At 46.0% G+C, this 18885-nt stretch overlaps 8 protein-coding genes across 10 annotated transcripts; 3 read left to right on the top strand and 5 right to left on the bottom strand.

Moving 5' to 3' along the window:
- The first annotated feature begins 68 nt into the window (after positions 1-68).
- On the top strand, positions 69-1610 carry LOC136188647 (sphingosine-1-phosphate phosphatase 2-like). Its single transcript, XM_065976401.1, has 3 exons — positions 69-673; positions 745-834; positions 893-1610. Exons 1-3 carry the CDS (start codon positions 98-100, stop codon positions 1463-1465), a joined length of 1239 nt encoding a protein of 412 aa, XP_065832473.1. The 5' UTR covers positions 69-97; the 3' UTR covers positions 1466-1610.
- A 9-nt stretch (positions 1611-1619) lies between these two features.
- Positions 1620-6940, bottom strand: LOC136188638 (cysteine-rich motor neuron 1 protein-like). 3 transcript variants are annotated; one of them, XM_065976389.1, is made up of 15 exons: positions 6784-6940; positions 6203-6733; positions 5899-6000; positions 5561-5716; positions 5076-5321; positions 4770-5021; positions 4536-4718; positions 3948-4481; positions 3479-3586; positions 3292-3380; positions 3190-3234; positions 2933-3038; positions 2594-2885; positions 2342-2535; positions 1620-2291 (listed from the first exon to the last, which is right to left on the bottom strand). In XM_065976389.1, the coding sequence occupies exons 2-15, from the start codon at positions 6588-6590 to the stop codon at positions 1771-1773; spliced, it is 3216 nt and encodes a 1071-aa protein (XP_065832461.1). In that variant the 5' UTR covers positions 6591-6733; positions 6784-6940; the 3' UTR covers positions 1620-1770. The 3 variants fall into 3 exon arrangements, with proteins under 3 accessions (XP_065832461.1, XP_065832463.1, XP_065832462.1); XM_065976391.1 differs by lacking the exon at positions 3479-3586 and having other exon boundaries at positions 6784-6935; XM_065976390.1 differs by lacking the exon at positions 6784-6940 and having other exon boundaries at positions 6203-6526.
- Positions 6714-8406, top strand: LOC136188650 (arginase-1-like). Its single transcript, XM_065976403.1, has 11 exons — positions 6714-6870; positions 6925-7000; positions 7052-7164; positions 7226-7293; positions 7350-7410; positions 7463-7555; positions 7606-7637; positions 7690-7746; positions 7802-7906; positions 7960-8036; positions 8099-8406. Exons 1-11 carry the CDS (start codon positions 6736-6738, stop codon positions 8299-8301), a joined length of 1020 nt encoding a protein of 339 aa, XP_065832475.1. The 5' UTR covers positions 6714-6735; the 3' UTR covers positions 8302-8406.
- A 17-nt stretch (positions 8407-8423) lies between these two features.
- On the bottom strand, positions 8424-11095 carry LOC136188648 (actin-related protein 2-A). Its single transcript, XM_065976402.1, has 11 exons — positions 11013-11095; positions 10211-10960; positions 10034-10144; positions 9816-9971; positions 9703-9759; positions 9574-9646; positions 9384-9520; positions 9234-9319; positions 9117-9180; positions 8787-9065; positions 8424-8733 (listed from the first exon to the last, which is right to left on the bottom strand). The coding sequence occupies exons 2-11, from the start codon at positions 10259-10261 to the stop codon at positions 8563-8565; spliced, it is 1185 nt and encodes a 394-aa protein (XP_065832474.1). The 5' UTR covers positions 10262-10960; positions 11013-11095; the 3' UTR covers positions 8424-8562.
- On the top strand, positions 10335-11338 carry LOC136188654 (exosome complex component RRP46-like). Its single transcript, XM_065976408.1, has 6 exons — positions 10335-10433; positions 10481-10594; positions 10655-10776; positions 10841-10975; positions 11026-11112; positions 11165-11338. The coding sequence occupies exons 1-6, from the start codon at positions 10361-10363 to the stop codon at positions 11258-11260; spliced, it is 627 nt and encodes a 208-aa protein (XP_065832480.1). The 5' UTR covers positions 10335-10360; the 3' UTR covers positions 11261-11338.
- LOC136188642 (polycystin-2-like) lies at positions 11204-15142 on the bottom strand. The gene is made up of 22 exons (XM_065976394.1): positions 14921-15142; positions 14739-14852; positions 14629-14682; positions 14518-14573; positions 14066-14220; positions 13916-14014; positions 13642-13866; positions 13426-13588; positions 13301-13366; positions 13183-13245; positions 13026-13133; positions 12917-12976; positions 12738-12859; positions 12552-12672; positions 12397-12495; positions 12216-12340; positions 12047-12164; positions 11951-11998; positions 11774-11898; positions 11593-11713; positions 11451-11532; positions 11204-11395 (listed from the first exon to the last, which is right to left on the bottom strand). The coding sequence occupies exons 1-22, from the start codon at positions 15099-15101 to the stop codon at positions 11355-11357; spliced, it is 2346 nt and encodes a 781-aa protein (XP_065832466.1). The 5' UTR covers positions 15102-15142; the 3' UTR covers positions 11204-11354.
- A 73-nt stretch (positions 15143-15215) lies between these two features.
- On the bottom strand, positions 15216-16607 carry LOC136188651 (protein YIF1B-B-like). Its single transcript, XM_065976404.1, has 8 exons — positions 16532-16607; positions 16307-16473; positions 16152-16256; positions 16002-16080; positions 15884-15941; positions 15676-15831; positions 15538-15631; positions 15216-15486 (listed from the first exon to the last, which is right to left on the bottom strand). Exons 1-8 carry the CDS (start codon positions 16548-16550, stop codon positions 15310-15312), a joined length of 855 nt encoding a protein of 284 aa, XP_065832476.1. The 5' UTR covers positions 16551-16607; the 3' UTR covers positions 15216-15309.
- Positions 16595-18869, bottom strand: LOC136188646 (MAPK/MAK/MRK overlapping kinase-like). The gene is made up of 14 exons (XM_065976400.1): positions 18762-18869; positions 18595-18709; positions 18450-18539; positions 18317-18387; positions 18129-18207; positions 18017-18065; positions 17877-17962; positions 17738-17830; positions 17582-17683; positions 17392-17523; positions 17261-17308; positions 16986-17205; positions 16861-16935; positions 16595-16794 (listed from the first exon to the last, which is right to left on the bottom strand). Exons 1-14 carry the CDS (start codon positions 18769-18771, stop codon positions 16714-16716), a joined length of 1251 nt encoding a protein of 416 aa, XP_065832472.1. The 5' UTR covers positions 18772-18869; the 3' UTR covers positions 16595-16713.
- Between the last annotated feature and the right edge of the window lie 16 nt (positions 18870-18885).

Below are 18885 nucleotides of genomic sequence, written 5' to 3'. Positions count from 1 at the left end.
TTTCTAACCAAAGGAAGCGTCGCAAAAAAGCTTCGAAAAAAGAAAGGAACATACTGAATTCCCGTACAAAAGCTCCTCCCTTTCCTCCGCTACAACGATGAGTCGCATTGTCTCGTATCTAAAGGATCCGATTCACGTCATGCGCTTTCAGCATTTCTGCGGCGTTCCCTACACTGCAGAAGAGCTTGGCGGCAAGTTTTCGCGCACCGAGGCCCCTCAAAGCAACGGAACGAAGAACGGCCCAGTTAGCAACGGCATAATCTATCGAAACAAAATCCCCGCATCGAATTCGGACCCAAAAAGCGATAGCGCGAGCAACGGCGACGTCGGAAGCGTCGGCACTAGCGCGAAATCGATACGAGGCCACTTCTTCTTCGATCTTCTCTTTCGTTTCTCATCGGGCCTAGGCGGCGAGATCTTCTACATAACGTTTCTACCCTTTCTCGTCTGGGACGTCGACTTTCACATTGCTCGTCGCATTGTTTACCTGTGGACGCTGGTCATGTACACGGGCCAGGCGCTGAAAGACGTTCTCAAATGGCCACGCCCACCCAAACCAGTAAAACGACTCGAAACGTGGTTCGATAACGAGTACGGTTTTCCGTCGACGCACGCTATTGTCGCCGCTTCCATACCGTACGGCTGTTGGATGCTCGCTCGCGAAAGATATGACGTAAGGAGGGGGCGTGTCCGAGGGGGGAGGGAGAGAGCGCGGGAAAAATGTTAATTTGAATATTTGTGAAGTTTCCTTCGGACGTCGGCTTTGTCATTGCGAGTGTGTGGTGCTTGCTTGTTTGTCTCAGTCGACTCTACCTTGGCGTTCACACCTTATTGGTCAGCATAAAGAGATAATCTATTATATTATTATTTATTTTCTTTCCATTGCTCCTAGGATCTCTTAGCTGGATTCAGCGTCGCCGTCGTCTTTCTCGTCGCCGGATCGTTCTTTCTCGACCCAATGGACGACTTCATCGCCCACACTTCCTATTCGCCGCTCGTCGTCATGGCAGTCGGCATAGCTCTCATGGCAATTTATCCCAAACAATACGTCTGGTGTCCGGCGCGAGGCGACACGTGCAAAATCGTCGGCGTCGGTGTGGGTGTGGCGTGGAGCGTTTGGTACGTCGGGGACCTCTTAACCGATTCCCTTCCCGACGACGGGACGCTCCTCCACGTGACGTGGCCGTCGAAAATGGTCTGTATCACGTGCGCTCTTCGCTGGTTTCTCGGCTGCTCGCTTTTGGGGATAGTACGCTTTGTAATGAAAGAGGTTGCCCTCAAGGGTCTCCCCTATGTTGTTCCCTATGATCGCAGTCGGCCGTGGAGGGAACAGGTGTGGATGGAAGTGTCCGTTCGATTGCTGACGTATGGGGCGATCGGCTTCAGCGTCATGCGTCTCGCTCCGGGTCTTTTTGAGCTTGCTGGTAAGGCTGTTGGCTTGGATCTTGCCCTGAAGACACTGTGAGGATTAGAGCATCTCGGTTGAGGCACAGATTTTTCTTAGCTAGCTATTCAATTCTTCTCACTGCATTGTGGGTGGCCGTTAATTATTTTTCGGTTGCTAGGAGGCTGTTTCGTTCTGTAATTAATAAAGTCGCTGCGTATTTCTACTAATGATAATAATAATAATAATAATAATATTAATGATAAATCTGCGTAGAGAAACTCCAGCAACGTTAATTGTTAATCAAACCGGCGGCGAATCTAACTTCTACTAAGTGTCTGCGCAACTCAAAGTCATTTATAATACTTTTCTCTCAAATAAATCTGTTAAATCGACGTGCTTCCAACGAGCTGGGGGACGTGAACGTCGTCGTCGTCGTCGTCTCGAAGCGACGTCACGACCTCGGCCTCTTCATCTAAACGGACAACGGAGTTGGTATATGATTCCTCCGCCGCGTTCTCGTCTATTTCTATTCCAAATGATGATGATATTGAGAGCGTGTCATCGTTGCTTCTCCTCCTCTCCTCAATGTCTATGTTCCTTTCTTCCTGCTCCTCCGCCTCCTCCTCCTCTAAGTTGACTTCGAACTCGTCTTGTATCTGCGGTTCTCGCAATTGAACTTTTCTTTGTTTTCTTTCCTTCGATTGTTGAATCATTCTTCGCTCTTGCATTGACACTTTACAATAATAAAAACCGACGACTAGAAAGATCGTCAAGACAACGCAGCCAATGACACTAGTCGGCACGGCAATAGGCAGAATTTTTGAAAGCGGCGGACTCTCCTCCTTCGGCTTGACCGGATTATCGTCTGGACCCGTACTGATCACTTTATCCGTACTAATTTCAGCTAAGGGGATAAACGGTCATTTATAACATTTAATTTCGTCGCTTTCTTACTTGATACTGGTGGCGGCAATGACGGCTTCAATAGAGATTGGTAATTGGCACAGAAGTGCGCGTACGTGTTGACGTAGACAAAAGGAAATATTGACGTTTTAGCTGTTTTCTGCCCGCTTCGAATTTTTTCTGCAACGACTTCCGGTTCTAAGAGCTTACCCTTTGAATCCCGAACAGTGATCAAAACCGGAATACTAAAAAAAGCGAAATTGCTATTTACAAAGATTGATATTTATATTTTATTCTTCTAACAGATGATTGGTGCTCCGCTTCCGCCTATTCTTCTGAGACACATCTGCTAAATCCTCTACCAGGGTGCAATCTTTATCTTCATCGTATGGAGCCATGGTTTTGACGTCATCAATCACAGCTCCCTCCCACAGGTGACTGTAATCATTCCGGAAATCGTCTTCACGGTAGAGTTTGTATGAGTCGTTGATGAGAATGGCAGTGTAAGCAATCAAGGGTGGAAAGGCGGTCGTCGTCGTCCTCACGTTTACTGTTGGTGTCATCGCTATTGGCGTTGGTTTTACATCAGGAACAACTGGCAAAGAGAAATTAGACGACGACAATAATGCGTCGACGTCTTACTGTGAAATCCATAGATGCAAGCGGCACGAGGTTCACACAAAGCGACGTCTGAACACGTAGTTTCGTAGACAGATACACATAGGAGGGAATGGGGACAGGTGGCCAACTGCGCGGGAAACAAAAGTGAGAAGCCACGCATTGAAGCAAACCGGTCAAACCGGCGGGGTTAACAAAGGAGCCGCGCGCGACTGCATACATGCATATGCATGTGCAAAACGGATGCCAAGTGTAATCTTTTGCATAACGAGAAGACGTACCTTGCATGGATCGGGCAAGACGCAATTACAGCAACCCTTTCCAGTCTGTCGCCAAACAAAAGAATTGTATAAATAAATGCATGAATGATGCAGGGAACGCACTTTCGTCCGAATGGTTGGGAAGGGACAAGGCTTGCATTTTTTCACTTCTTTCGAGCAATCTGCATTGATTGACGGTTGTATCGCTATCTCTGTATAAATGTACGAAAAAATGAGTCGAATGTAGATACAAGAGATGGGACCCCACAACGTTCAGTTTCCTCTCTCCTCTATGATCGAGCTAACCCACCTTCCTTCACGCACGTGCACGACTTGCGACAGCCAAACTTGTTTCGTTCGTACGTAAGATCGCCAGTGCATCTCGGCATATGATTGCACGTTATATTTTCGCGGCATGCTGTAGAGTAAAAAGAAAACATTTTTCGTGAGGGCGGCGGCTACATGTGCGTGGTCTCGTCAACGACGGCCGACAGCCAGTCGACGATACTTGCAAATTGCCGCCAGAACAGGAAATTAATCCTTTGTTTTGAGCGAATTGGCCCCACAGTGTGGGCGAGCATAATAGAATTAGAGTCATCAGGCCGGATAAGTCACTTAGCGAGCAAATGATTATTGTGAAGAGAGAAGCTGATTAGCAATGCAAGAAGATTAGTCAGTGCGTCTGGTCAATTGCGCTTAGCATGGCTTAGTTGGTTTAGCTCGATTAGCGCTAGCTCAGTGAGTCCCCCCCTCCCCACCCACCACCACCCAAGACTTACGTCGACTGCATACTTCGCAACATTCGTCGCGAAGATCGACGAGGCTTCCCTCGACGCAGGCGGGCGGTTGCGACACGCACACGCTCGCCCACGTTATCTGACCGTCGTCCATGCACCGATATTCGCGGCATTTGTACGTCCATTGGTCGCCGGGGAAAAAAAAGTCCGTTTTCTTTTCGTCGTTAGTGAAGAGGCAAAGTCCGTTGCATCGCGACGCCGGCTTGTCGCAAACGCCGTTTCCGCTCTGGCATCCCGGTAAACAGGGACACGGAACGCAGAGGGTATCGCCTTGGCTGCCTGCTCGTCGACTGGCGTTGCTATTGCAACGACAACCCTCGCACGTCAGCGGCTCCGATGTCCGCAGTCTTCGGGTCCACTTGTCTGAAGTGTGAAACATGCGGCCATCCTCGATCCACATTCCTTTATGATAGACGTCGCCACGTTCGCGACAAACTTGGTAGGCAGCGGAATCTGTATCTCCGTCGCCGCTCTCTTTGGGGACATCAAAGGAGACGGCACCGGCACTAGCAAGTTCTAGATGTAAATTATGAAAACTCGTTTTTCTGGCAATCATCTTCAATTGGTTACCTAAGCACTTGGGACAGCACCCTGATGATCTTTCTGAGCCATATCTTAAACACGGTTCACTTGAGGGACATTGTGGAGGAAAGCACTGGACTATCGTGGAAAAACACAAACAATCTCGACAACCTTCTTTCCACCGAGAGCCGCTAGCGTATCTCTGTCCTTTGTGCATGCAAGACGAATTGTCTAAAGAAGGAAAAAAAAAGTCTAAAAATAAATCGACTCCCGTTCTCTTACCTGCTTTGCAAGCGTATTCATCACAGCATCGTCCCGGATAGCCGAGACCGCGTCGCAGAAGCACGGGATATTCAGATAATGAGCATCGAATTGAACATTTTGCTGGATCGCACTCGCACGTCGAAGGCAACTTGCAACATCCGCCCAGCGTCGTCTCACCGGGTTTTGCCTTTGAATCCGGCGGACATTTCAAAACTCGATCGTTCCAATGATCCGTCCAAAGACATCGCCAACATTTGCGCGTCACACCCTCTTAATAAAAAAATGCAATAAATCACGTGTTACGATATAAATCTTATGACGTACCCTGCCGACAGGCGACCATAGGGCAACACGTGCCGGGCACGTTCCTTTTTCGGACAATCACTTTGGCCTTATAATTTGCGGAGGGGCAATCGATGGGAGGACACTTGCTTTGGTCGCACTCGCACTCGGGGCGCGTCGAACACGATGACGACGATGATGACGTCGACGTCGACGCTGATTTCGAATCGATTGGACATGCGAGATCGGTTTGAACGCATCTCGGAAGAATCGAACGTCGTCTTTCGCCTGGGGGTTATTATTAAAAATATTTAGGAAGAGGAAGGAAAATGGGATTGCGCGCTCCCCGACTATTATGATAATCGATCTCGCGTCGCCCGACAGATCGTGCGAAGATAGCGGCGGCGGCGGGGGGAGGGGGAAGGGGGAAGGGCGCGACACCAGTCGATACCAGATGCCGTCGCCGAATGTGCTAATATATTATTTCCCTGCGGGGGCAGGGGGGAAAAAAGTCGTGCTATACTTACCGGCGAAACGTAACGCTGTGCGGCATTCCTTGTTCGTGGAGTACTCGTGTGGCGAGGCGCACGCTTTCTCCTTCCAACACGCGCACGTGCGCAGTCGGTGCGCGTGCGAAACGATCGAACAGCCGTAGAATGGAAAAGGGAACGAACAATTCGCAGCTAAGAATATGAGAGTAAAATGCTTATGCATGCCTTTCTGGGTGCGTGCTCGCGACGGGCTTCGCGTGAAAATGTCGCGCGACAAACTCGAGTAATGAATGGGCAGCGAGCCCAAGCCGACCAAGTGTCGCTCGCAAATTGGCATCGGGGACGCTTCGCGATCGATCGCTCGATAGACTTACCTTTACATTCGATGTTTCGGCGGCGAGTCGCTACGCACACTTGGCGTTCGGCTGTGCACGGAGTCGGTTCTGCGCACGGAGGCGCCACTGCTCTTCGAACAACTGTAAAGGGGAAGTGCCAAAAACCGCAACTTGTGAGTCGTGCGAACAAAGAGAAAAAAAAGGGACGGAAGGAAGGGAAAGACACATTGGCGTCGGCGTTGGGAAAGAGAAGAGGAACGAGAAGAGGAACGCGCGCGCGGGCACGCGGGGGCACGCGGGCGAGCGATCGAGCGAGTGGGGGAGAGAGCGCGCGATTTCTTACGTCGTTCGCACACGCGTACGCCGTGGCGTTTGGCGCATTTCAAGCCGTGGTCGCAGATCAACGGTCTTCTCGTCGTGTCGCCGCCGTCTCGACGGTGGGGATGATCGCATTCGTCTCCCTCCTGTTGAGCGCAGTGCGAACAGTTGCAATCGTCTAAGACGTAGCCTCCTGGACACGATGGAATTGCGTCGCAGCCGGACGAGCACGAAATGGCGTTCGAAGCGACGAGAAACGTCGATGCGGCGAAGACGACAAAAAGCGCCGTCGCCATCCAGAGGGAACTGTCGAGTGAGGTCGGGCCTCGATAAATTATATACGTTGTTGTAATCAACAGGGAAAGCCGGCGCTTCATTGGTTGACGCCTAAATGAATTAGGCGAGAGCTTCATTTGCACGGTACATAGTTGCGCTTTTGTCGGCTTCGCGGCAAGTATGGATAGCAAGAAGAAGCCATTCGCGGCGGAGAATCGTAAACCTCTGGAAACGCGGGGGCGCTACGCGTGACTCTAATTGGACCCATGTGGTGGAGGACCTATGACGTTATCGTCGAAGGTACTACTAACTCGCGCTATCATGGCCTACCTGCTTCGAAGAGTCCCGACTTTGTTGCTGCGAAGACGTCTCTTTTCTCACGTTTCAGTCGTAAGCGTGCCTTTTGGCAAAGGCCAGGTAAAGGGAACGCGTTTACGGCGGCATTTTTCGCTGACATCCGGCATTGCGTAGACGAAGAAAGGAGTCGAACGTGGACCGAAAGTCATACTAGAAGAAGGAATGTTACTGGAAAAACTCAGAGAACTAGGTACTACCCATTCCGTATCCTCAGCGCACACAAATTCGAATCATTCGTCAGATTTCGAAGTCGATCACTTCGAAGTCGAGCCTTCAGAAGAGGATCGAGCAAGAACGCGATCGAATGCGCCAGGTCTGATGAACGCTTCGCAAGTGTCGGCGACGTGCTACAGGGTTCGTTGGGACGGGGAGGTGTGTCGGAGGTGGGGCCCTTCTATTTTTCTTCTACGCACAGCTCGCCGAAACGGTTGCGCCGATCGCCGAAAACGATCGCTTCAGTCTCGTTCTTGGAGGCGATCACAGGTTTGGAACGAAAGAGCGACGAAGAGCGCGTGCGCGCGAGTGTCTTCTCTTTACAGTATTTCCGTTGGTTCCATAAATGGTCTCGTATCGGTATGGAATCATCTTGGAGTTGTTTGGGTACGAAAGAAATTTCATTTCGTATATATATGAGCCTCTATTTTTTTTTCAGGTTGATGCTCATCCTGATTTGAATTCTCCTGTCGGTTCGATGACTGGAAACGCTCATGGAATGTCGGCTCTGTCCAGTTTGAAAGTTCTTGAGGTTATATATATTCTTCTCTCTGCATTTTCTATCTGATTATTGATTTATAGAGTCCACAGGGGTTTGAATGGCTCAAGTCAAAGTAAAGTCGTTTTGTTTTTCTCTTTCTTAGGAATTCATGTATTCATTACTAGGGTTTTGCCCAATCGTCTGGTATACATCGGAATCAGAGAAATCGATCCTGGCGAATGGTTTGATCACGTGATATACGAATCCAATTTTCCTTTGAGTAGCACATCTCTATAGGAAAATGCTCGAACAAACGCGAGTCAAACTCTTCTCCATCAAAGACGTCGATCGCCTTGGAATAGGAAAAATAATGGAAATGACAAACGACTACTTACAACCCGGGTACACATATAGATGGTATATAAAATCATGTGAACTTACTTTGCGTTGAAAAGCGAGGACAGTCCTGTACATCTGAGCTTTGATATTGACGCCTTTGATCCGCTTGTTGCTCCTTGCACAGGAACCAAAGGCAAGAGAGAAAAAACCCTATTATTTCTAATTAATTAATCACTATTACCTCACTAAATTTAGTTCCTGGTGGTTTGTCCCTAAGAGAAGGATTATATATTGGAGAAAGTCTTTCGGATACAAAGGGCTTGGTTGGAATGGACGTCGTTGAATTCAACCCAGAGCTCGGCGAAAAAGCGGATGTTAAAGTGACATTGGATACAATCAATATCCTCGTCACAGCAACGCTGAGAAAGGACAGAACCAGACTTCGATTCAATTACTAAAGAATGGACTATATGCTTACCTTTAAATGAGTTATTTTGCTGCTGATAGTCTTGTTTTGCTACTATGTTTTCTTCAGCAAAAAACACACTTTTGAATTGATTGGACACAGCTGCACAGCACGCCAAATAAACGCCGATTCCCCCACCCCTCCTACTTACAAATAGACCAATGACCAACTCAAAAAGAAAAAAAAAGAAGGAATACCGTACTACTAATAACATTCAAATGGTTGCGTTTGTGACGTCATCTCACCGTCATGGTTACCCGACTTTCACGCCCAATTTCTCCAGAACGCCCAATCCTTTTTCTTGGTACTCTTCCCTCGACATCCAAAAGGAATCCTTGTCCTTCATGATATCAGCCAAAACGGCGCCACCCAAAAACACCATGTGTTTTCTACGCGGCGGATCTTCTATTCGAATTTTGAATTTCTAATAGACAGACAGATATAAATAATGTTAATCCTCACAAGGGTCCCACATACGGAAAGCCTCGAAGTGTCACCCTTCAAAACCCTCTCCAAGTAGAGCTGCTTGATTTCGCGTTCCAAGCGACTGGGCAAGCCCGGATACATAGTGGAGCCCCCAGACAAGACAATGTGCTTATAGAAATCAGCGCGCGTATCAATGTCGGCCGCTTGGATGGTGTTAAAGAGCATTTCTGCGACGCCGACGCTGTCCACGTCGATGAGATGGGGTTCGAATAGAACTTCCGGTGCGCCGAATCTTTCTCCTCCCAATTTCACGACACGCCCATCCGGAAGCTAGACGGAATAGTGAACGACGAGAGGAATAAAAATGAATGATGAACTAACTGTGTAGGTTTCGACTAGAACGGTCGTTTCATTGGCTAGTTTTTGTTCCAGATCGATGTTGTAGCTGGAGAGAGAGAGTGGAAATTAATTTTGCGCGACTTTGTTGACTTTACTTACCCAACGTAGCACAATTTCTCCTTCATCATTCTTACTGTTTCGAAATCAGCTGAATGATTGAATGCGTAGCCGCGTAGAAGCATCAACTAGAGAAGACAAAACAAAGAGTGATGAGAAGTCAAGTGAAGAGGGAGACATCATGTGTCATACCTTGATCAAATAGCGTGTGATGTCACGACCGGCGATGTCAAGACGACGAGTCAAGTGGGGCAAGGCAAAGCCTTCGTATACGGGACAAATGTGAGTGACGCCGTCTCCAGAATCGATTACGACACCCGTCAATAATCCTAATCAAAAAGATAAATATTGATTATTAGGAGAAAATTGCTTATTGATGCACCTTGAGCGTAGAGTGTCAATACTGCCTGAACAGCAATGTAGCAACCAGCAACGTGATATTTTTCAAACATAGTCTAAAGAAAAAAGAAGATTCCTCCCCCATTCCCCTCCCCTCTCCATCAAACGCAACCTCAATCATCTTTTCGCGGTTTTTCTTCGGATTCATTGGCGGTTCAGTTAGCAAGACCTTCGCGCGGCAAAGATATCTCTTTGGGGAAAAAATGACCACGCCCCCGCACGCACCTTGCACTCCTTGGGATCGATCTTCAATTTTTCGTGGAACGTGTAGTTCCAAATGTGCAGCATGTCGTCCCAGTTTCTCACGATGCCGTTCTCCATCGGATAGTTGACTTCGAGCATCGATCGGAGCTGACTCGCCTCGTCGCCGACCATGAGATCCTAAGCGCCCGAAGAGATGAGATGAGACGACGTCCGGATTTCTTTTTCGTCTAGAAGCTTACCTTCACTTCGATATCGCCCACTTTCACTGTCGAACGAATGATCGGGCGTCCGATCAGCGACGGGAAGATGTGCGATGGAAAGTTTGCCCCCGCGTAGCCGCATTTGACGAACTGAGAAGAAGAAAGAGATGGCGACTCACTTATCGATGTCGTTTATGACGGCTCTTCGCGATCTACCCCTGTTCCGTTGTCGCAGACGACAACTTTGTTTCCTTTCGAATCGGTCATGCCGGTTCTAGCGAAACGATCGCCGAGATTATCGAGGATTCGTCTCAGCAAAGAATCTGCTGAATGCGCAAGCGCACTCACAAGAGGTCCGAAATCGTTATGAACTTGAGACCTTTGGCAGCCGAACAGAGTCTTTTGAGCAGAGCAGACGGATCTGCAAGATTTAGCCACGGTGACGATAAAAAACAATACTCCATAACAGCGAATTCTTCTAGCTAGGCTCGACTTCCGTTCTCGCAGCCGTTTACGGCCCCGCGGAGGTAAAACAGAGTAAAGAGAAACTCAATCGCGCCACAATCGACGTCGTATTCAAGCCCAAATCGGGAAACCCCGGTAAGAGCGCAGCAGATTGGAAGAAGAGGCGTGTCTTCGACGATCTTCCCCCCCCTCCAGGAAGTGCCGAAAAACTGATCGAAAAGATTCTACGCGAAACGTGCGAGACAATCATCATCTCCTCTCTCCACCCGCGCTCTTCGATAAGCATTATCGTGCAGTTAGAGCACGACGACGGAGCTGTATGTTTGAGGAGGAGTTCGGATTGTGAAAATTGACTTTTTTCTTCTTCTTCTTTTTTTCAAGTTGATTGCTTGTTCTGTTAATGCTTGCTATCTGGCGCTGCTGGATGCTGGGATACCTATGAGTGGGCAGCTCAGTGCCGTTGGATGCTCTTTTAAAGATGAATGTATCCTAGATCCTTCACTAGAGCAAGTGCAAGTAAGAATTATACACGTAGTTATACGATCTTCTATACTTTTTCTTATTAGGATAGTTCCTCTGTATTGACATTGGTGTTTGATAGTCATAGTCATCTCATTGCTTCTCATGGAATTGGTCCCACGACGCAATCACAGGTGAGAAGCACCTATTATTTATTTGTTCTGCTTATGGTGTCATGTGCTCTAGTTCTTTTCCGGGATTTCTATCGCGACTCCCGCATCGAAATTGGTTGCAGAGTTCATGAGACTGTCGACAGAACGAAGACTATCGAAAGTGAGTTAGCCAAACTATACATAGTCCTGTGAATAAAGTTTATAACGTGAGAATGAATAATTCAAATAAATTTGTGTGAGATGAGAAGAGCATCTTGATGACGTCACAAACCTGTCTCCTCCATGTATTCCTTTGGTCTCTTATCTAAAAGAGAGAGAAAAATTGCATTCATTTATTAACATAAATGAGGCTTTTTCACCGAATTGGCTTTCAGTGATTTCCAGTCTTTGCAATTCGCGAATGTGAAGATCGGATAGCGCGTTTCCTTGACGGTCAGAGATCTGCATACAGAAATAAAAATAAAAAACTCTCTCTTCATCTTTTGTCTCTCTAATATTAACTTGACTATCATCCATCGATCTTCTCGTCTGCTTTACCATCTCCAGTTTCGCTAGAACGGTGTCGATTTTCGACACAACTGATCCCAATGCGTGCTCGAGACGATCCACGCGACGACTCAATCTTCGACACAATGGATTTAGCTAAAGTGGGATGGCGATGGCATGTCGTTTTGTTTCTTACATGGCATATTCTTCAACGGCTTCAATTGTAACTTGACCACCCTCCTCTTCGTCTTCCTCCTCTATTTCTGTGCCGTTTTCTCTTGTGTCTTTTGTGTTGTTAGAACGAAGGGTATCTCTGTCCAACTAGGATTTGGAATAGTTCACGTATAAATAGCAGATAATTTACAACGTTTACCAAATTGGAGGCTTTATGTACAGCTGACATTTCTTTATTAATGGCACTCTAGTATAGGAATTGTAGCATTTTTTTATTGCCAAGTGAACGACCTACAATTTTCATTTTGAGGTCTTGAGCCATTTGCTGGCGCTCTTCCGCCGTTAGAACTCGATCTCCGTCAAAATCATATTTCGAAAATCCTGTTTCAATATCGGCGTCGGAATAGCCTCGTCTAAAACGACAATAGAATAATAGGTATTGTCGTTGTTGTTGTTTTTCTGACTGTTTTAATTTCTTTTTCCATTCGTCAAATTTCATGTCGTCATTGTCACGAGTGTCCAAAACGGTCTGCATGGTTTCCATTTTTTTCTTGTTATAATTCAGCTTCTCCTTCAGCTTTGTAAAACCCTATTTTAATTAAAATAGATAGACACAAGTACCCACCCCACCCCGCCCATACCTACCCTTAGGAGATAATCACTAATACGAAATTCGTCCTCTCCTTTTGACTTATCAGACTTGACGTCACCGTATGTGTCATTGATGATGGCAAGAAACATATTCTGACAAAAAAACTATCAGGGAAGGTGTAGGAGTGTGCATCTTAAAACGAACTCACAAGAAGAACAAAGAAGACGAAGAAAACGTAAGTGACGAAAAATATGGGCCCCAATATTCGATTGGCACTCTCCAATGCCTGGAAGTCAAAGTCTCCAAGAATGATGCGAAAGAGCGTGAAACTGCACGAGGAAAGTGCATGATGCCACTGTACGTACGTGCGTACGTATCTATAAGTACTACTTACACACTGCTTCCAAACGTCTCGTAATCTTGAATTTGTGCACCGAATATGAGATATCCAAGTTGAGCGTATGCAAAGAAGACGATGAAGAAAATCACGCAGAAGCCGAAAACGTCTTTAGCACACTACAGTAGCAGGAAAGAATTGGCGCAAATCGGATTCTAGTTGCAAAAATTTCTCACTTTTGCAAGCGTTAAAGACAATTGATTCATCGTCTTATTGAAACTTATGTACTTAAATATCTATATAGATATGTAGGAGATTATCTATTTTATATCTCGTATACTATACCTTAAACCAGGCAAAGAAGACGAGAACGCCAACCATGTTGTTGTACTGAATTTGCCAATATCCCAAGTCTTCAAAATTGGCGTATTGATTCGATTCATTAAGCAAGGTCTGGGTAAAAAAATCGAGAGAAGTACGTAGAAGTCGTGCAATTGCTCACTTGAAGTTTTTCCTTAACGGTTACTGTTCGATATATGTTGAAAGCAATGGCAACGATAGAGATCTGTACACAAAGAGCAATCATTGCTCCCTCTCTTTAATTAATTAAGAAGACTTACAAGAATCATAAGAACGTCGAGACAATTCCAAACGTTTTTAAAATATTTCAGTTTGCTCACAGTGATCTGGGAGGGAAGGAACAAAGTCAATAAGAAAATAAAAATAATCTATATATGAAGAGCACTTCAAGAATCTCCTCGATTGTGTAATAGACAATAAAAAGAACGAAGATAATTTCACAGGCCAAGATGAAGTAGTCGAATGACGTCACGTAGCGAAGCAACTTGATGCTCCAAACATTCGACGATATAAACGCACCTCCACTGGGCGGAAACTCGATTATGAGTCTAAGAACATAGAGATCTGATTGGTGGTTGTATTGAGAAAAAGTCGGTCTCACTTGACGACGCAGAACAAATTGACGTTGGCATTATAAACGGTGAAATCGATGAAGACGACTCTCGTTCCTCTATCCGTCCACAAATTATTCTTCAGTGATGCAACTTCTTGTGTAGTTTGGCTCTTTGTCTTGTTTAATAACTGGTAGTATCCTCCACCGCTGTATGTTGCTAAGAGACCCGCAAAACTGCGACCGGCAATTTCACTACTGGAGCTATATGTCCAGCTAAGAGAAAAAAAGTACTACAGTAATTAAATTCTATTTTTTTACGTACGCTGTTCCATTGATGAGGCCAAAAGCGCTTGTGTCTTCTGCTGCTGAAGAGTAGCTTCCATAGCAATCCTTGATTTCATCCTGAAAGTCCTTCTGGACGCTGCACAACAAAATCGTTTTTTATTTTATTTCATAATCCTTTCCAGCTAACCTGCAACTGTCTTTACGAACTCTCAGCTGTCTCATTCGAGGGAGTCCCAGGAGTTTGTTCTCGTGAAAAATGTAGCCCAATTCATCAGCCGTGTAATTCTGATTGTTGTACCACTCTTCCCAGTAGAGCCCATCCAAGAGCGTTCCTTCGGCGTACTAAAGAGATGACGTCACTCCTATCTTTGACACCCTCACTCTCTACGTCTTTTCTATTCATGCTCAACTACTTGACTTCCACGTTTCGCAAGAGTTCTCGTAACTAAGGAAATGGCAACTGTAACTATTTAGAGCTCTACTCTCCTATGGACAACTGATCGCACCTCTTTCTAGCACCTATGGGGTAACTAAGTGCCAACAACGTCATACGTAGCTAAATAAGGAGGCGTCAAAGAAGGGGGCAAATTTTTAGAGAAGGAAAAGATAAGGAAGTGCAAAGGAAAAGGAAGTACTTACTGGCCAAAAATCGTCCTGAGAACCAATTCCTGTAAAAGCGTCGTCCACAAACAAATCTATAAAAAGAAGCAATAATTATTAAAAAATTCCTCGAAAGAAGAACCGTTGAACCTTTCATCGCTTTCGTATAGTAAAAGGAAGTCGATCCGGCCATCCCGTATGTGACTAAATTCTCAAATTAGAAAGCTGATTGTCAGTCGCTGGCTCGTAGAATTGCGTACCAATGCAGAGAATGACGAGAAAGAAGATGTACGTAACGAGTTCGCGAATCGTCGTTTTCACGCGAAGATTCGCATCTTCGCTCGTGTCCAACGTGAAACGTGTTTGCCACACGCCTACATAGATGCGTGGGTGTGTCCGCACGGAAACGAACGGGGAAGCAAAGATTTCGTTCGCGACTCACGTTTCCACCATTTCAGCGGCGGTTTGGCCGATATTCCTCGCTCGGGATCGTCGTCGTCGACTTTTCTTTTCATCGAATCGCGTTCTTCGACGTTGCTTTTTCGCGACCACGCTTCGGAGACGACTGACGGCGGACGCTGCGACATTTCGATTGGCTCGACTTTCGACGGAGGTAACGACATGGCGATCGCGAGACTGACTGACGAGAATATCGTCTGCAAAGGGGTGAAAAGGGCCCAAGAGACAGCTGAGGCGTGACGCGCAAGCCTACACTAGACGCATGCGTGCGCGCTCCAATCACTTTTCACCTGCAACGCGGCCGCGTGAAAACAAAAAAAACGTAATCAGCACGTTTCTATGACGATACACCCCTATTCAACTCCCGTATGTTTACAGGACATCCGCCTTTGGTCTTGGCTGGTATGAGATAATGTTCGACGTAAGCCACCACATGAAAAGTGGTTGGACGAAAGCGACGATAATCAAGAGCAAATTTCGTCGTTTGCCCACGCGGGCGACGCCGTCCGTCGATGTCGCTGGTAAAATAATTCTGCTCAGGGTGCGACTCTATATAAGAAAATCTCTATGAATGGAATGCGAGGGCTTGTGTATTTATACTAGAAAGTAGGCCAATGTAATGCTCTTCCATATGAGAAGGCCGTAATATCCTTGGTTGCCAATGAGGAGGCCAGCAATCAGGATCGAAATCATTCTATGTAAATGTAATAAAGAAGAATCTTCTATCTATTGACGTACCCGACGTATTTGTAGCCACAGAAGGCCAATAAATCGAGCGTTCTCAGATCAGCGGTTATATTCAAGAGATAGATGCTAATTGTGATGGCTCCCACTTCTAAGCAGAGCCACACGAGAGCGGAACTGGCCGCAATTCCCAATTGGTCAGGAGAAAATCTAAATATGTAATAGAGTCAGTGTCTCCAATGATGATGATGACGTCATCTACCTTTGCTGAACTCCCATTATGAGACCAATTAATAGAACGTACGTTACAAAGGCCATTGCTAAAATAGATCAATAATTCTAATCGAAGTGACGTCATGGGTTCACTTATTATACTGTACTGGGTATATAGAGATCAGGTGCATTGACACTGTAGCGAGGCACAACAGGCTCAGATTTGTTATAGGTGACCGACCAATTCTATACCACAATCATTTGATTAATTGATGACGTCGTCACTATTTGACTTATTATTATTATTAATTTTTTACCGTATGGTGAAAAGGGAAGATGAGTAGGCTCAGCTTGCGAAGAACGTACTTTGTATCGACGGCGAAATAGTACTTGAGTCTCGACGTCGACAAGAATCGATTGACCTTAATTAATTGAATTATTCAATAATTCGTCGTATTTTCTGATTCTTTACTTTTTCGTCGACAATTTCTCTACCCTTTCCGGCGAGATGCGAGCCGTATTGCATTGCGACGTTCGCCATTGGATCGTTGACAAACTGCGATCCGGGCATTTGATTGCTCGTGTCCTCGAACAGCTGAGGTGGGCCGCCCTGACCGAACGACGGATTTCGCATGTATGCTGCGCAAAGTAATGATGTCAACGGAGAAGGAGAAAACGACGTGTCAACGTTAGAAACCTTCGGCAGGAGGATCCATCTTGAGAGTCCGCGAACCCGGATTTCAATTCGACATCCCGGACGTCTCTCTATGTGTGTATTTTTCAATTCTAAGTTTATATCTGCAGCTACGCGGGAGTCATATAATAATAATAATTCACACGCAAATGACAATATTCTAAGTATTCTTACTATGTATTCGTTCACTCGTGACCCCCACGCTTGTGAATTGCGGGCAATTGGTGATGAAAAGCTCCAAAGAGCTTTTCAGACCTCTGCGGAGCCTAAAATAATAATAATAGTAATAATAATGACTGATATATCAAGTCTCCTCTCTCTCTGAAAGTCACCTTTGGTTGCTGTGGCTTCAGAATTGGAGGAAACATTGTATTGCTAGCGTTTGCTCGAATCATGGGAACAAAATCCTAAAGTGCATACTCTAATAAATTCTTTCGACAAAAGAAGAGTCTCTTACAGCAGCAACGGGTTCTTCTCGTTGTCTCGGTTTCCGTCGCCGTCGATTTGGCTTAAAGTAGCTGCTTTGATGATGGGGAAGAATAGATAGCGAAGATTGATGCTGAACTTGCTGTGGCTGTGGCTGATGTGCCATTTGGGGCTGCATTCGCGTGCTACTCCCCGTTGGCGGCACAACAGGCGAAGCATCCAAGCCAGAAGTTGCTCTTCTAGCTGCCTCTCTAACAAAAAAATCATTAATCGTCTCGCCTCTCGTTTCTTAGTAATAAATCATACAGTAAGTCACTAAAGTAAGGAGATCGAACAGACTGGCGAGCCGAGAGTCTAAGAAAATAGTAAAGGGTTATTGTGGGGGGGGGGGGGGGGGGGGAGGGGAGGGAGGGAGGGAGGGGGTCTCTTCTCTTTGCCTTTCGTCGGGATCATATGTACACAATTGATTAATGAAATCTACGCAGCTTTGACTTGCGCAACAGCCTCGTAGCCGCTGTTCAATTCCTTTGCCAATCTTCTTGGGAAAATTGAAGCTCATCACTCTAGACCTATATAGGACACGCGTAGAGTGAAAGAGTTAAATGTTATTAATTATTTGTAACGTGCTTTTTAAATTTTGATAAAAGCCTTTCCGACGGCGTGCCATATGTATCGTGAATTTTTGATATTTGATCCACTTCGTTTGCGCCGGGAAACATGGGCTGTAATCTGCAGACGAATCACAGTCATTTTAATTATTAATTAATTAATTAATTGACCCACGTCAGAACTTCAAAAAACACGCAGCCAACGCTCCAAACGTCCATCTTATACGAATAGTAGCCATCTGTGAGAAGACATTCGGGAGCTCGATACCTAGAAATTTCAGTTTATAGAATTCTTCTCATTTCATATTAATTACCAGCGTGTCGATATGTATTCGGTAAAGGGAGGCTTGGAATAGAGACTTCGACACGAGCCAAAATCGGCCAATTTCACCACCTCTCCCTAAAAAAAAAAACACGTCAAAAATATATCATTATTGATCAAATTCACACGTACCTTCATTAGAATGTTCTCGGGTTTGACGTCCCGATGAAAGATCCCTTTTCTTAATTAAAAAAACGGAATCGATATCATTTGAGATGAGAAGAATGGACAAAGAAAACCGAACCGATGCATGAACTCGAGTCCACGACACACTTGAAAGATAATCCGCTTCACTTGAGATTCGGGCAAATACTGTTTTCGTCCTGCGACGAAATAATAATAAGAAAAATAAACGCGAGACGCGAGCGGACGCGTCTTAGTAACCCGAAGTAAACAAAGCCCCCATAAAGGGGATCCCCGCGACAAACGAACCTCGAATAAATTCGTAGACGTTCATGTCCATTAGTTCGCAAATGAGCGCGAGTGTGTTCGATTTGCGATCGCTAAAGGAGAAGAAACGATCGCGATCGCGAAAAGGGGAGTTCGCCGGGCGCGGGGGCCTCACTAGATCACTTCGACGAGTTCGATGACGTTGGGATGCGATGTTAGCTTGCGCATCGCTTGAATTTCTCGCAAGCTGTTCACCTCTTCGATGCTGGAACGAAAATCGCGAAAATCGATGTTATTGGAAGCGCTCGTCGCGAACGTACCTTTTGAATGCGTGTTTCATTCGCTTGCACGCGTAATATGTGCCGTTTTTGACGTTTTGGCACTTCAAGACCGTCGAAAAGGTTCCTTCGCCTTTCTTTCCGATCAGTCTGTATTCTATCGTGCGAATCGCGTCGACGCGTCCTCTTCGCTTTCGTAGTCAACTTACTCTGCATCATTTCATCAGGACATGGCAATAGGAAGCCTTCGCGGAAAAAACGGAGTGTAGCAAGTGAATCCTCACAGCGGCGCACGCGTTCACCAGGTTACTTTGGCGACGATCCGGGAAATGA

The sequence above is a fragment of the Oscarella lobularis genome, chromosome 7 (genome assembly GCF_947507565.1).
Source record: "Oscarella lobularis chromosome 7, ooOscLobu1.1, whole genome shotgun sequence".
Lineage (NCBI taxonomy): Eukaryota > Metazoa > Porifera > Homoscleromorpha > Homosclerophorida > Oscarellidae > Oscarella > Oscarella lobularis.
This window is presented reverse-complemented; position numbering and strand designations above follow the sequence as displayed.